Below are 14123 nucleotides of genomic sequence, written 5' to 3'. Positions count from 1 at the left end.
GTGCCAGTCCTACTACTTATGGTATCCAAGCACATCTGCATACCCAGAGATACCTGCAAGTAGTCTGGATATTTGACTCGTCTTCTACATACCATTGCTTGCTGGTCTAGAGGGTAGGACTGTGATCAGAATGCTGCTGTTCATCTTCTACAAGCAACCAATGATAGCTGAACATCACAATGGTACAGTAGGCTATCCTTTCCAGAAAGAAAGCATTTACCATTGTGACTTTATTCCATATGTCAGCTTCAGATACCATACCTGAAGTTCCCAAAGAGAAATTGAGTGTGTTTGAAGTCCCCCAAAGACAACAGAAAAGTGTCTAGCTCTTGGAACACATTTACATATACTGCAGATGGCCCAGTTAGAATCATCTTAGAGGTCTGACTAGTATTAGAATTTTGCCAGCTAGTTTTACTATGATTAAGGTTGTGTCTGCATAACAGATTCCACTTTGGGACTTTTTACATAGGAATGTATGCACAGCCTAGGGAATTGTATGCACTGAAGGACCAATTGACCCATAGAACGACTTCTCAAATGCAATGGGACAGCCATTCTTAAATTACAAATTAGCAAAAGGATGTTTCAGAAGCTGACCTGTACTCTTACAACAGTTGGAATCAGAATGAAAATCTGAAAGAGCACAAATGCAACTCTTTTAAAAATACTTTGAGCATAAAAATTAACACTTTTAAATGCATGAACCAACTTGGACTGTTTGATTCTGTCAGAGAGATCATATTCTTTTTGCACAGATCCACTACTTGTATGGGGACAAACTTCATCCCCATAATGGAGGATTTATGCACACTTTAATCTCTTACTGTGAGGGTCAGGTTATGTGGGAAGTCTTGTTTGGACCCTCTGCACTTGGGTGGATTTTTCCTATAGGATCTAAACGGCAGAAAAACAGCAGAAACAGAATCTTGACTTTCTTTTATTGTTAGGTATCTCAATCCAAGTTTAATATTCAAAACCTGTTCTTTCCAGCATAAAAATAATTAAATATATATTTCCCCAAAGGTAGAGAAATAAAGAATCCTCTTTACTTTCTAATGCTCATAAACACAACCATAAATAAGAATCATCCTTCCACCAGCCATGGCTTTCCTCCCAGTTCTGCTCCCACATAGGCTATGTCTTCACTACCCGCCGTATCGGCGGGTAGCAATCGATTGCTCAGAGATTGATATATTGCGTCTCATCTAGACGCGATATATCGATCCCCGAACGCGCTTATATCGATTCCGGAACTCCTCCAACCCAACGGAGTTGCGGAATCAACAGGGGGAGCCGTGGACATCGATCCCGCGCCGTGAGGACAGTGAGTAATTTGATCTTAGATACTTCGACTTCAGCTACGTTATTCACGTAGCTGAAGTTGCGTATCTAAGATCGATTTTCCCCCGCAGTGTAGACCAGCCCATAGACTGAAAAGCCAACTCTCCTTTTGACTTTCTTATTGTGTTCTTTAGTGCTACTTCCTAGACCTGACCACTAGAGGCCTCCATGACTCTGCCACCTCACTCGGAACTAATCTTTTGGGCTGCTGAGCTTCCACCACACTCCCTGTTGTGGTTCCCTGTAAGACTTTTTTCAGGTCTAGACGAATCCGTGACTTTCTAATTGCTGACTTGATTCCAGCTCTCTTCTGGATGGCCTATAAGCAGCATCCTGTTGGTTACAGTGTTTCCAGACTTAAACTTTTAAAAACCAAATCTTTAACCTAAAGGATATTTTGGATTTGATATAGGTTTTTAACTGATTCCGTCCCCTGTCTAAATTGGACCAGAACTACAGAAGCATGCAGCATACAGACAGCTGGATTTTGTTGGGATCCTGTATACTCTGATTGTATCTGTATTTGTCTTCAGAAGGAAAAGCAGGTGATCAAGGAACACTTTGAGGAACACAAAGTAAGCTAGTTTGGCTGCTTCCCAGGTTTCTTGTTTGTGTGAACTTGGAAGACAAAGTTAAAGCAAAGTTTTATTACAGAGCTATGTTTGGATAATTACATTCCAGCTACCTCAATTTCTACTCAGTGTCGACTGGATTTATGGCAAGATGGTATTCTTTCCAACATTGCCACTAGGTTGCTGTTGCTAAGCTGATTCTTGTCTCTTCCTACCCTACCAACCTTCTCAAACTTCGCTCTGTCTGAAGTGGTGGTCATCCATTGTGTAGAAGAAAATTTTTATAGAAACTAAAGTAATTTGAACAAACTGTTTTTGCAACTTATCTTTGAAAAAATCTTCCAAAAGACCATTGTCATGTTGTTGCAAAACTGAAGTTTCTCAAGAAACTTCCAATTTTTCCATTCAAGAGTCCTTGAGGAAATTTAATGAACAGGACTGCGAGGACTGAGGCAGTTAGTTTTGGAATTATTCAGTAAGCTGCTACAGTTTAGGAACTCTTGGACATGAGCAACAGCTGTTAGATTGTTGGGTGGCAGGGTTGTGATATTTAATACACAAAACTGAAAGTGAACTGATACTACGTTAATCTCAAAGTTAATACAGTAGTTTGATCGGATCAGAAACCAAGTATTCCGGCTTACACTACGTAAAGAATGATGTTAAAACTGGATTTTCAGATCTATACTAGTGCAATAAGACCTGGTCTGTGCACAGGACTGGGAGTCAATTTGGGATTAGAAATCAGGAGTTCCCAACACTTGGACTTTGGCCTTGGGCAAGTCACTTGAGCCCTTGCTGTGCCTCCATTTTCCCATCTGTAAAATGGGAGACTGTTTGCCCATCTCACAAAGTTGTGAATGACAGTGTTTGTAAATGCTTGGTAGCTGCAATTTTTGTTTTTGTTTTTTTGGGAGATTCTTTGCACTTTTCCTCTTGTAGAGTAACTTAGCTCACCTAGGATAGCAGAGATTCTCTTTTCAGACCTATACAGCTGCCGGAACAACGTATTGATCAACATATGAAAATGCACAAACAAATGCTAGGACATTTATCTTCCATATAGCAAAACTTTTGATTGGACTGGCAGACATTTACAGTAAGTGCAAATTCCTTATTTTTATACTACTCTCAGAAATCCTAAACTGCACTCATTTTATGTAGCAAGAACAGATAAGTGATAACTGCTTGCCTTTAACATTTAAAATAGAGGTATTTAAAGAGATAACTGAGTATCTGTTTTGACAATTGAATTTTTTAATTGCCATTTTAGTCACACTTCTGACCCTTTTAAAACTAAATTTAGATGGTGATTTCTGATCAACTTGTACTGCAGTAAAAAAGTTGGTGATTTTAATGAATGGGAAGTACCCTTGCTAGATTTCCCTCCTTCCCCTGCACCGCTTGTAGTTCTGCTGTGTAGCATAAGCATAGGCAAAATAATGGAACCCTGTTAGGGTGAGAGTAATTAACCATTGGAACAACTTAACAAGGGTGGTGGTGGATTCTCCATCACTGAAACTGTTAAAATCAAGATTGGATGTTTTTCTAGAAGATGTGCTCTAGTTCAACCACAGCTATTGGACTTGAAGCAGGAATTTGTGCTCATCTGGAGTTAGGTGCAGCTGTGGAAGGTCAGACTGGCTGACACACTGATACTGAAGAATGGTTGTTTCTAACTTGCTAACACAGGTCCTGATTCTTCTCTCACTGAAATCAATGTCAATGTTCCCTTTGACTTAAATGGCAGAAGGATAGGGTCCCTAGTTATGCAAACTCAGACATCATCCAATGTTTTTTGTGTATGTAGATCTGGAGACACTCAGGATATTCGTTGCAGATTTACTTTCAGAGCTCTAGAAGTCTCAGATTGGCCATGCTCAGACAGCCTTCTCCATGGGAGGAGTGATATCCCTCCGGGAGTTTTCCTTTGCTGCTGGTAGGACTTACACCCACTGTCTGGGCTGACAGAGCAAAGGCCTTGGAGAAACTGATTTTTAGCAGGTAAAAATTACCCTTGTTATAGCCCCTTTCGCCTAAGGATTTTAAAAGGTGCTTTTACAAACAATAAGCTTCCCAGCCCCTCTGCTGCGCAGTAGGTATCCTCCTCATGTTCAGATTGGGAAATTAAGCCACAGAGGTTAGATGACCTTTTACCTAAGGTTATTCAATGAGTCAGTAGCAGAGGTGGGAATAGCACCTGGAAGTTTTAACCTTCAGGCCCATAGTCTAACCAATAGGCCACAGTTCCTGCTTAACAGTTCCTGTCCCAAAGAGCGTTTTACCTGTTAACTTGTCTGTACGGTGCCTTGCACAGTCAGGCCTGAAACTTGATTTGAAGTATTTAGATGCTATTAGTGACTAATTTTTCTCTCTAAAGCCGCCTCCATATACAGCTATGAAATAAAGCCTTCCACAGAAGGGGTGGCTTTTTTCTACCTGAAATCCTACTAGCAACTATGTCTTAAACAGCCCCACAATCTTAAATCTGTTTGAATTCCCCAGTAGTTTCAACTGAATAGGATCGCTTAAAAATAATTATGAAGTTTGCTGAAGAAATCATGTCTGTCCCAGAGCGGAGGGTTAGTGCAATGATTCCTATACATCTTATGGAAAAGTGTATGAGTGGTGGGGGAAGAGAATGAGAACAAATACATAGAGGGGGAGGTAGAAGCAGTGAAAGTTCACCTGTAAATACTTCCTGTCCTTCTGAACTGCCATTCCCTCCTGCACTTCCTTGTTTGCTCAACCCTCCCATCTCAGTTGATACTTGTTTCAAAAATCTGGTCACCTTAAGATAATAGCACCCCCAAAATTTTAGCAAATACAGTCATGAATGCATGGGAAATGTTTATTCAGGAGTGTCTTCATGCAGGAGGCAAAAGAACAGGAGCTAACTTGCCTGTGGAAGGGGAAAAGAGCAATCAGATACAGGGAAATACATCAGACTATCAAGATCTTGTTAAGAGCTTAGTTAATAATGCTTCCATAAAGCATCACAAATGATACAAATCAGCTCTAAGTGATAACTATGGGAAGAGAGCCTACAGGTGGACTGGCTTTCATAACCCAGTCCTGGTAAGGTAGCTAGCTGGCTTCAGAGACTCTACAGGAAGGCAATGATTTAAAAATACTTTGCACTTTTCTATGCATGCTCCATCAGCTGATCTCAAATGCCCTACAGCTGTTAATGACCTAAGCATCAAACACTTCTGTGAGGTAGGTAAGATGTACCCAAGGGAAAGCAGAGGCATAGAGACCTTCAAGTGCAATTCTACTTTGAAAAGAGGCTGTGTCTGAGAATGGTCACCTCTTCCTCAGTAGATTTGCTCCCTGGATTTTTCCTCTTGTTAGCCCTGCAGAGCCAAAACAGCTCTGGGAGAGTGAGCTGGATTCTATTAATCCACACAGTGTCAATTAATCAAATTTCAACTACAGGGCCAAATTCTGTCCTCCCTTACACCTGTGCAACCCCATGGAGAGTGAAGGGGTTGACAGCTATAAATGAAGACAAATTTTGGCTCAGTCTTTATTACTGATATTGGTGTGGGATGCAATGCACCCAGCTTAGATTTCAGATCCTAGGCTATTTACAGCAGTGAATCTGAGCAACCTGTAACCTGAAAAAATCAGATAGGAAGTCATAGAATTGGACTTCAAGTGACTTGCCCAAGACACAGCATTGGTGAGAGACCAGAATCTGATTAGTTCTAACTCCATCTTCTGCCCTCCCCAGTAGACCTGTCAAGGAGGAATACATGTGACATACACTACCCCTGTTCCCACTTTTTTTTTTCTGGATCTCCGTAGAAGGGCATCTGATAAGATCTAGATTTATCTGCTTTTGGAGACATAGGGTCTACACATATATATATTTAGAACTTGGGTCAAGACGGGAGGGAACAACTGAAGTGAATACTGGAGACCATATTTAATAACCAGCCACATCTATCCAAAAGATGTATGAGCTTTGGTCCTTCTAAAAGGAGTGTTTCCCAGGTGGCTTCCAGGGACCATTGAGATATTTCCAAGTGTTTCTCCCTGTGCCAGTCAGATGATTTTTTTTACCATATTTACTGTTCTGCTCTCGTGAATAGTCTTTGTAACTAACCAAGGTCTGAGTAGCAGTAGTGAGGGTAGCAGGATGTGGGCCTAGGGGAGTAGATGCCTTTGCTGACACATCCTGCTGTGTTCTCTTCTGAGAGTCAGCATTTCCATCACTCACGTTATGCAGGAAGTTCCGAGGCAACTTCTCACTGTGCGCCACCCATGCTTTCATGCAGTCCAGCACTATGGGTATGAGGCTCACCACACCTCCGTAGTGGTTCTTTGCTTCATCGCAGCTCAGGTGATTCACCACATCATGAGGGTACCTGCGGTGGGTGGGGGTGGTGAGGGAAAGCAGTTATTTACCAGATGGTAAATAAACACACATGGAACCCCACAATTCCACTTTGAGAGTCATTACTACAAGTACATAGGCACTTTCAATTACTTTCTTAAGACAAAGGGTCAGTGATGGTCAAAACTAGACTGTGTGGCTTAAATTGTTCCTGCCCAATAACATTCCTCATCGCTGGGCCCAAATCTGGTTGCCCCCAGATTTAATTTCAACTGCATGTAAAATATACATGTCTCTCCTCTGCCCAGTTGAAATAAACCATTGACAGTATGGGGTGGGGAAAACCTGTACTGCCATTGCATGTGACTTCAGTGTACTAGGCTGCCCATGTGTTACATTTCACTAGCACTGACATTCATAATCTTAAAAAACAAACAAACAAACAAAAAAAACTAATAATTTGTGAGTGGGGAGTGAATAGTATTGGGGGAAATTCTCCAAAGACCAATGGGATTACTGGGGCGCCCCTGCTCTTTCATTGGAGTTAGAAGACATAGTCACGTGGCTCTAATAGATGTGTGTGGTGGTCTGCAGTACAAATTTCGCTTACATCAGCAGAGGACCATGCCTCTCTGTTTCCCAGCTTTATAAATTGCTTAAGTGATGTTTGCTTTTTTTACAATGAGAAATGTATAAAAGTGAGCTGATAATAGACCTACTTGGCTCGGATGGTGCTCAGGTCATTGCTGGGGCTAACAAGCAGCTTGCATTTCTCCAAAATATTGTTCGTTACACTGGTACCAGGATGCAGGGCTTCTAGCTTTTGGCAGAGTTTGCTCAGTTCACTACAGATGTTCAAGAACATGAGAAGGATGCGTCTGTCGGTACTGTTGTTACAGTGATGATCCATGTATGCCTGCACCTATGTAGTCCAACATGTGCAAAGAAGGGCAATATTTAAACTGCATTGAAACTAGTTCAAACAAGCTGGTACCATTTTTATTGCTTTACATACAAAGGGCCGTTTCAATGCAGTTTGTGTTACACTGCAGAGAAACTGCCCTCTCAACCATGGCTCTGAAGGAAGCAATGTGCAGGGGAACCTATATGCAGACATGTGTCTGAGTAAGTGGGTATTCACCCATGAAAGCTTATGCTCCAATACATCTGTTAGTCTTTAAGGTGCCACAGGACTCTGTTGTTTTTTACAGATCCAGACTAACATGGCTACCCCTCTGATATATGCAATAGGATTTCTGGAGCCTGCCTGGGTAAAAAGTTTCCTCCTTTCCTGTGCAATAGGATTTGGAGATGTGTGGCTGGTGTAGTCCACTGATGTGCAAATCCATGGCCATTCTTCCTCCCCCCTGCTGGAACAGGAGTGCTGGCTGAGCTACTGCAGCCACATGGCCAGTGTAGCTCCATTACTGTGATCTGAGGGTGCAGAGAGGGCCAGCTCTAGCATTTTCGCTGCCCCAAGCAGCGCGCCGAATTGCCGCCGCAGACGGCGGGGGCAGTCCCTGTGCCCTTAGGGCGGCAGGTGTGTTTCCATGGTGGCGGCAATTCGGCTGCAGTTTCTATGTTTAGCTGAAGCTGCCCCTGACAGCTAAACATAGAAGCTGCCCCCGAATTGCCGCCACCACGGAAACACACCTGCCGCCCCAAGGGCACAGGGACTGCCCCCACCATCCGCGGCGGCAATTCAGCACGCTGCTTGGGGGCAAAACAATAGGGACTGCCACACCTTGCAGAATACTGCCCCAACCATCAGCTTGGAATGCTGGTGCCTGGAGCTGGCCCTGGGTGCAGAAGAGGGTGTTTCTTGTCATCCTTTGTTAATACTAGTGAGTGGTGGATCAAAATTAAAGGGATGAAATGGCTAGGTATAAGGTTTTCCTGCCAAGTGGTAGGAGGTGGATTAGTCTGAACTTTGGTCATTGACATCATAATTACCACTTACAAACCATCTGTATTGCTAAGTTTATTATTTAATAAAATTAAGACTAAATCTCAACGCTAATTCCTGGTAGAAACTGACATTTCATAACACAATCTATCCAGATACTCTTCTTAATAGTGAACAAAGCCCTTGCCTTATTAAAGTAGAAAAATTAAATCCTAATGAACCCTGATTTTAGTGACACATGCTGTCTAAACATGCAAAGGGATTGATCCTTGTGATGTAAATATTGCTCTCAGCACATCCACAATTGTCATTTTATTGAGATTTTTTTTCCCAGTGTCTCTTCCAGGCTCTGAATTCTTCACAGTATTTAAAATATTCAATATTTTTGAAAGTTCCAAGACAATTCACATACCAGCTCAGAACCCTCTACTCTATAGGGACATTCAGCCCTCATTCCACCTCTGTAACAAAGCCATTATTTTCAATAAACACTACAGAAAAATACAGTAGTTCCAATACTAGGGGGGACTGGCAAGTAAGCTGCTTACTACAAACAAGTTAAGGTTTGCAGATTCCATGTGTGGCGGGGGAGAGGGGGTATGTTTGTCTTGTACTGTGTATTTGTGGTTAGGAGTGAGGTGGGGAAATGGGATTGTTAGGCTAAGTTGTCTAAAGTGGTACTAAGCATTATAGCATTTGTATAAATGGGTAAATCATAATGTAGATACTTCTGTATTTGATAATCGATTGTAGCATATAATATTGAGTTAATAAACAGATCTTACTAAAGGGGTTTGTAGTAAATAGTTATTCGCCACTGAAATATACACAAGTGCATGACAGCATTATGTTGTCCCCATCACTGCTGGCAGAGATCTTTGTGCTGATTTCTTTGTTACCTGTCCAATACTTGCTACAGGCCTGATCTTGTCATGTGCATCCTCTCGGGTGTGTTCCAGTGCTGCAATAAATGTAAACTGCTGTTGCTGGAAGATCTTGTAAGTCTGTTCTATGTTTCTCAGACATTCTTTTACCTCATTCATTTTCCCCCCCTCCTGGATTTTGAAAAAGGAGAGGGAGGATGTTAGTTTTTTGAAATGATACAGTTTTACATGTGCAACTTTATTTTCACGTACTGCTGTAACCAGATGGGTTGAACTGCCAAAAATGAAAAAAAATCAAGAAGATATATTGTGTTAAGGCTTTGCAGTCCCAGAACCCCAAACAGTAAGTCAATGAGGTAGTAAAGATGCTGCAAACAGAGGTAGAGAACCCAGAGGGAACCACTGACAATCAGATGCCATAAACCCTATAGGATCTATTGTAAACATAATGTAGCAATGCATCAAACACAAAGCTGTGAGAGGACCAAAGGGAGAAATATCTTCTCTTATCCAGTGTAAAGCTATTGCCCAAGTGGCTTGAAAACTGTCTTCTAACATTAAATGAAGGCCAGCTTGAGAGGCAGTGTGCAGTAAAGTGCGATGGAACAAGGGAGACCTGAACTTGCGGTTAACCTCTGGCTCTTTCACAGTAAGATGAAGGCCTGGCAAGGGGTGCTGATTTCCAGTGCTGGTCTTGTATGAATGCAGAGGCTGTGTGAGCACTGCGTAGGGCTACCAGTTTCTATACTCCTCCACCCACCTAGTTTCACCTTAACTTGCCTTACCGCTACCCCAGAGAAGCTCCTACTGTTCTGCTCTTTTGATCTTCCTCCAGTTTAAAAAAAAATAATAAATCATTACTATTGCTTCTAGCCCCAGCAATCTAGATGCTAAATGGGCACTGTGAGCACCATCACCATTTGCATGTCCTTGGTTAAATCTGGCTCTCATGTTCTGCAGTCGGAGGAAGGATTGTTATAGTGCCCGTAAGTGCACACACCACTCGGCTGGGAGTGGTATTAATACTCTGAGGATACAGTGGAGAGCCAGAAGGAGACCCAAAATGAAAGCGAAAACTGTCCATGGGTCCAAATTCCATGGCTGGATTTGTCAAGTGTATAGTTATTTTTGGGTGCTTGTGATGGGTTGGATCACAGACACCCCCTCGGGATCTGCTACCCGATGTGCCAAGGCTACTTCTATCCTTGCTTTCCCTGCCAGCTCAGGACTCCAGCACCCTGTCTTGCTGAGCCAGACCCTCCCGTCTGCTCCAGGAAAGACCCAGGGTCTGAATTACTTGCCCCAAAGCTGCAGGTTTACCTGAAAGCAGCTCACAGAAGTGTTCCTGTCTTTAACACTCAAATGCCCAACTCTCAATGAGGTCTAACTCAAATCCGTTTTACCCTCTATAAAGCTTATGCAGGGTAAACTCATACGTTGTTTGCCCTCTATAACACTGATAGAGGGATGCACAGTTGTTTGCTCCCCCCTCTGAGTTAATTAATAAGTAAAAAATGATTTTATTAAATACAGAAAGTAGGATTTAAGTAGTTCCAAGTAGTAACAGACAGAACAAAGTAAGTCACCAAGCAAAATAAAATAAAATGCACAAATCTATGTCTAATCAAACTGAATGCAGATAATGTCATCCTAAGAGATCCTTCAGTAAGTTTTTTCCTCAGACTGGATGCCTTCCAGGCCTGGGCACAATTCTTGCCCCTGGTACAGCTCTTGTTCCAGCTCAGTTGGTAGCTAGGGGATTTCTCATGATGGCTCCTCTCCCCTATTTGTTCTGTTCCACTCATTTATGTGTCTTTTGCATAAAGGGGGAATCCTTTGTCCCTCTCTGGGTTCCCACCCCCTCCTTCTCAATGGAAAGATACCAGGTTAAAGATGGATGCCAGTTCAGGTGACATGATCACATGTCACTGCAAGACTTCATTGCCCACTTGCTGGTATACAGGAAGACTTACATTAATACACACCCATTTGCAGACAATTGTCCTGGTTAATGGGAGTCACCAAGATTCCAAACCATCATTAATGGCCCACACTTGCATAATTACAATAGGCCCTCAGAGTTATATTTCATATTCCTAGTTTCAGATATAAGAGTGGTACATTTATACAGATAGGATGATCACATGCAGTAGATTATAAGCTTTGTAATGATACCTTCCAAAAACCTTTTGCATGAAGCATATTCCAGTTACATTATATTCACTCATTAGCATCTTAATAAAATTATATAGACTGCAACATCACAGTACCTTCTCCATTAACAGATCATGAGGCTTTCCCCTCTTACAGACAGAACATAGGCCACCTTGTAGTTGCTAAAATCCCTTATCTCTACACTTCTGATGATGTCCCATAGTAACAAGCATCCTGATGTCCCTATCTTCCCCCAATACTAGTTTGAAATCTTCCTGTATCCCCATACCGATCTGTCCTACCCAGCTGCAAACCTTCCCACTCCCAAATATGTGGTGGAGTTTATGGATGTATGCCTGAGGCCCCACACATCACCACATAAAAACTATAGCTGGCCGTCAGAAGCCCTCACGTTGGAGGGAGGTAAAATCTACATTGGCACATACTCTGGGATGAGTGAGGATGGGAGACTCACTTGAGTGGGCTTAGGTTTGTCCCGCTACCAAGATCAAAACTGATCACAAAGAAGCTATTTACGCTTTCTGCATGTTTACTAACTAAGTAGCAATTTAGCATTGAAAGCCACAATGTAAAAGTCCCCAGTGGAGAAAATGTATTTTTCACCCGCTCCTAACAGTTTGACACAGGAAACATTTACATTTCTGCAATAAAAATTGTTTACAATTATTTGTAAGCGCGTAGAGATTAGATCAGAAATATAACAAATCTAAATTAAATACAAAATGCATGTGACTTTCCATAATAAATGTCTAATATAATATCTTGATTCTTCCCAAAGATACTAAGCACCAGCAGCTCCCATTTGAATTCAGTGGGAGTTGGATTGCATAGCTCCTCTAAAAATCAAAGCACAGGTACTCTGTCAAATTAATTTATTTGCAGGTGTCATAAAGAGGCTGCAACTCTGTTAGGGGAAAAATGTCCAAAGTGTACAAAAAAAGTATAGGTCTGCAATGGATTTCAGAAACAGCAAGTAAAAGGTCTGGCCATTCACTTTTTAAAAAAATAGCTTGTACTCCTTACTATTAGTGTTTTACTAGCAAAATAATTCATTACAAGATCTATTAATGGATGTTTTTATAAGACAGTGAAAAGGTTTAACCAAAATGTATATTCTTGTCTAAAGTAGCTCCCATTCCTTACCACGTGAATTGGACTGAGCCGTAAAGTCTTGCTCTTCAGGGGAAAGTTTGAAAAACTTTTGAGATACCTTGCCTTTAAAACCACCCTCTGTAACTCTATTATGATTTATTTTTATGAGCAAGTTTTCATTAAAATGGAAACTCTAGCAGCTTGGAAGATACAGTAGGCCTCAACTTGCCTTTAAGGTTTCAATGGAGCATATAGGGCACCCAGCACTTCCCAGAATCAGTCATATGACATTCACTTTTTCCTGTTACTTATTCGTCATCTCTAAAGTCCTGCTTCTCGGTGACATCAAAACAGTTTGACTGTCACAAAAGTGAGACTAAACTAAGAACAGACAGATTAAAACTCACAATACCATTTTCATCCAGTAGTAAACAGAGACAGGAGGATGGATGGGATTTTCCTAGGAATGAGGTGACCTCACAGTTAAATTCAATTAGGCTCTTCTGAACACTCCCTGCTGCGGTGTAAAGTGCTTTTAAGGCTTTAGCAGAAAGGCCTTAGACAAGAAAAAAAGTTGTGTAGTAAATGGCACACGATGAATTGATTTTGATTAGTGTGGCTGTTTGAGGATTTATTTTCTGTAGCTGTCAAGGCAGGAGGTCAGTTTCACCTACCTGCTGGCTAGTTTTAATAGCAGAGCTGTAGGCCGCGCTGTTTGGGTCGCTGAGAGGACAGAGACGAGTTGGCTCAGGAGCCTGGCGGCTCAGTGGAATCTGCAGGGGCTGGCAGTGAACGGGGCTGTGGTCTTGACCAAAGGCATGTTTAGAATTTTGAATATGCAGCTTCAGCCTTTAGGGTTCGCTGCAGCTGCATTGATCGCCACATGCATCCAAGGGCAGAGGGGCTCGCGGGTGCGGGGAGGGGTATTTGCATTGGCCGAAGGGCGCCCCTTATCCCAGCCCCACAGCCTGCAGATTGGTGAGTCCCTGTGGCCAGTCTGAACTCGGAGCTCCACTCACCTGCGTCTCCTGTTCCGCTCCTGCATGTCCCGGACCTCCTGCCCCGACACTGCCTGCTCCCCGCAGCCCTGCGGCCGCCAGCCCCAGCTGCGAGCTCCCAGCAGGGCAATTGTTACAACCGTCTCCCTAGGAAACGGTGACGTGGGGTATCCACGCCTCTCCCTGCCATGGGGCCACAGCGACCAGCGGCGGGGGTGGGGAGTCAGTTTGGGTCGAGTAGGAGGAGTGGGCACTGAGCTGGGCAGCGCTGGCAGAGGGTGTGGAGGGCATTGGCGGGGAGCACTGGTATGAGGCTGTATTAGAGGGGCAGCGGCACCGACAGAGGGCTGAGGGGGCACGGGCCAAGGAGGCTGTATGTGAGGGGGCAGGGGCAACTGTCGGGAAGGACGAGGAGGTAGTGGCAGGGGGCTGAATGTGAGGGGGCAGGGGGCCCTGTAGGGGGACCAAAGGGTAGTGGCAGGGACTGAATGTGAGGGGGGGGGCAGGGGCTACTGGCAGAGGGCTGCGTGGGAGGGGGCAAGGGGCCCTGTAGAGGAGGCCAGGGCTACTGGCAGGGGGCTGTGGGAGGGGGTAGGGCCCTGTAGAGGAGGCCAGGGGCTACTGGCAGGGGCTGCATGGGAGGGGGCAAGGGCCCTGTACGAGGAGGGCCAGGGGCTACTGGCAGGGGGCTGCGTGGGAGGGGGCAGGGGCCCTGTAGAGGAGGGCCAGGGGCTACTGGCAAGGGGCTGCGTGGGAGGGGGAAGGGGTAGTGGCAGGGGCTGTGTGGGAGGGGGAGGGGTACAGATAGGG

At 43.6% G+C, this 14123-nt stretch overlaps 1 protein-coding gene across 3 annotated transcripts; it reads right to left on the bottom strand.

Moving 5' to 3' along the window:
• Positions 1-3708: 3708 nt before the first annotated feature.
• SPACA9 (sperm acrosome associated 9) lies at positions 3709-13515 on the bottom strand. Of its 3 annotated transcripts, XM_032779252.2 has the most exons (5): positions 13335-13510; positions 9064-9219; positions 6978-7180; positions 6142-6289; positions 3709-4818 (listed from the first exon to the last, which is right to left on the bottom strand). In XM_032779252.2, the coding sequence occupies exons 2-5, from the start codon at positions 9205-9207 to the stop codon at positions 4810-4812; spliced, it is 504 nt and encodes a 167-aa protein (XP_032635143.1). In that variant the 5' UTR covers positions 9208-9219; positions 13335-13510; the 3' UTR covers positions 3709-4809. The 3 variants fall into 3 exon arrangements, with proteins under 3 accessions (XP_032635143.1, XP_032635132.1, XP_032635137.1); XM_032779241.2 differs by lacking the exon at positions 3709-4818 and having other exon boundaries at positions 5833-6289; positions 13335-13515; XM_032779246.2 differs by lacking the exons at positions 3709-4818; positions 13335-13510 and adding an exon at positions 12990-13309 and having other exon boundaries at positions 5833-6289.
• Between the last annotated feature and the right edge of the window lie 608 nt (positions 13516-14123).

This window comes from Chelonoidis abingdonii, chromosome 24 (assembly GCF_003597395.2).
Source record: "Chelonoidis abingdonii isolate Lonesome George chromosome 24, CheloAbing_2.0, whole genome shotgun sequence".
NCBI classification, from domain to species: Eukaryota; Metazoa; Chordata; order Testudines; family Testudinidae; genus Chelonoidis; species Chelonoidis abingdonii.
This window is presented reverse-complemented; position numbering and strand designations above follow the sequence as displayed.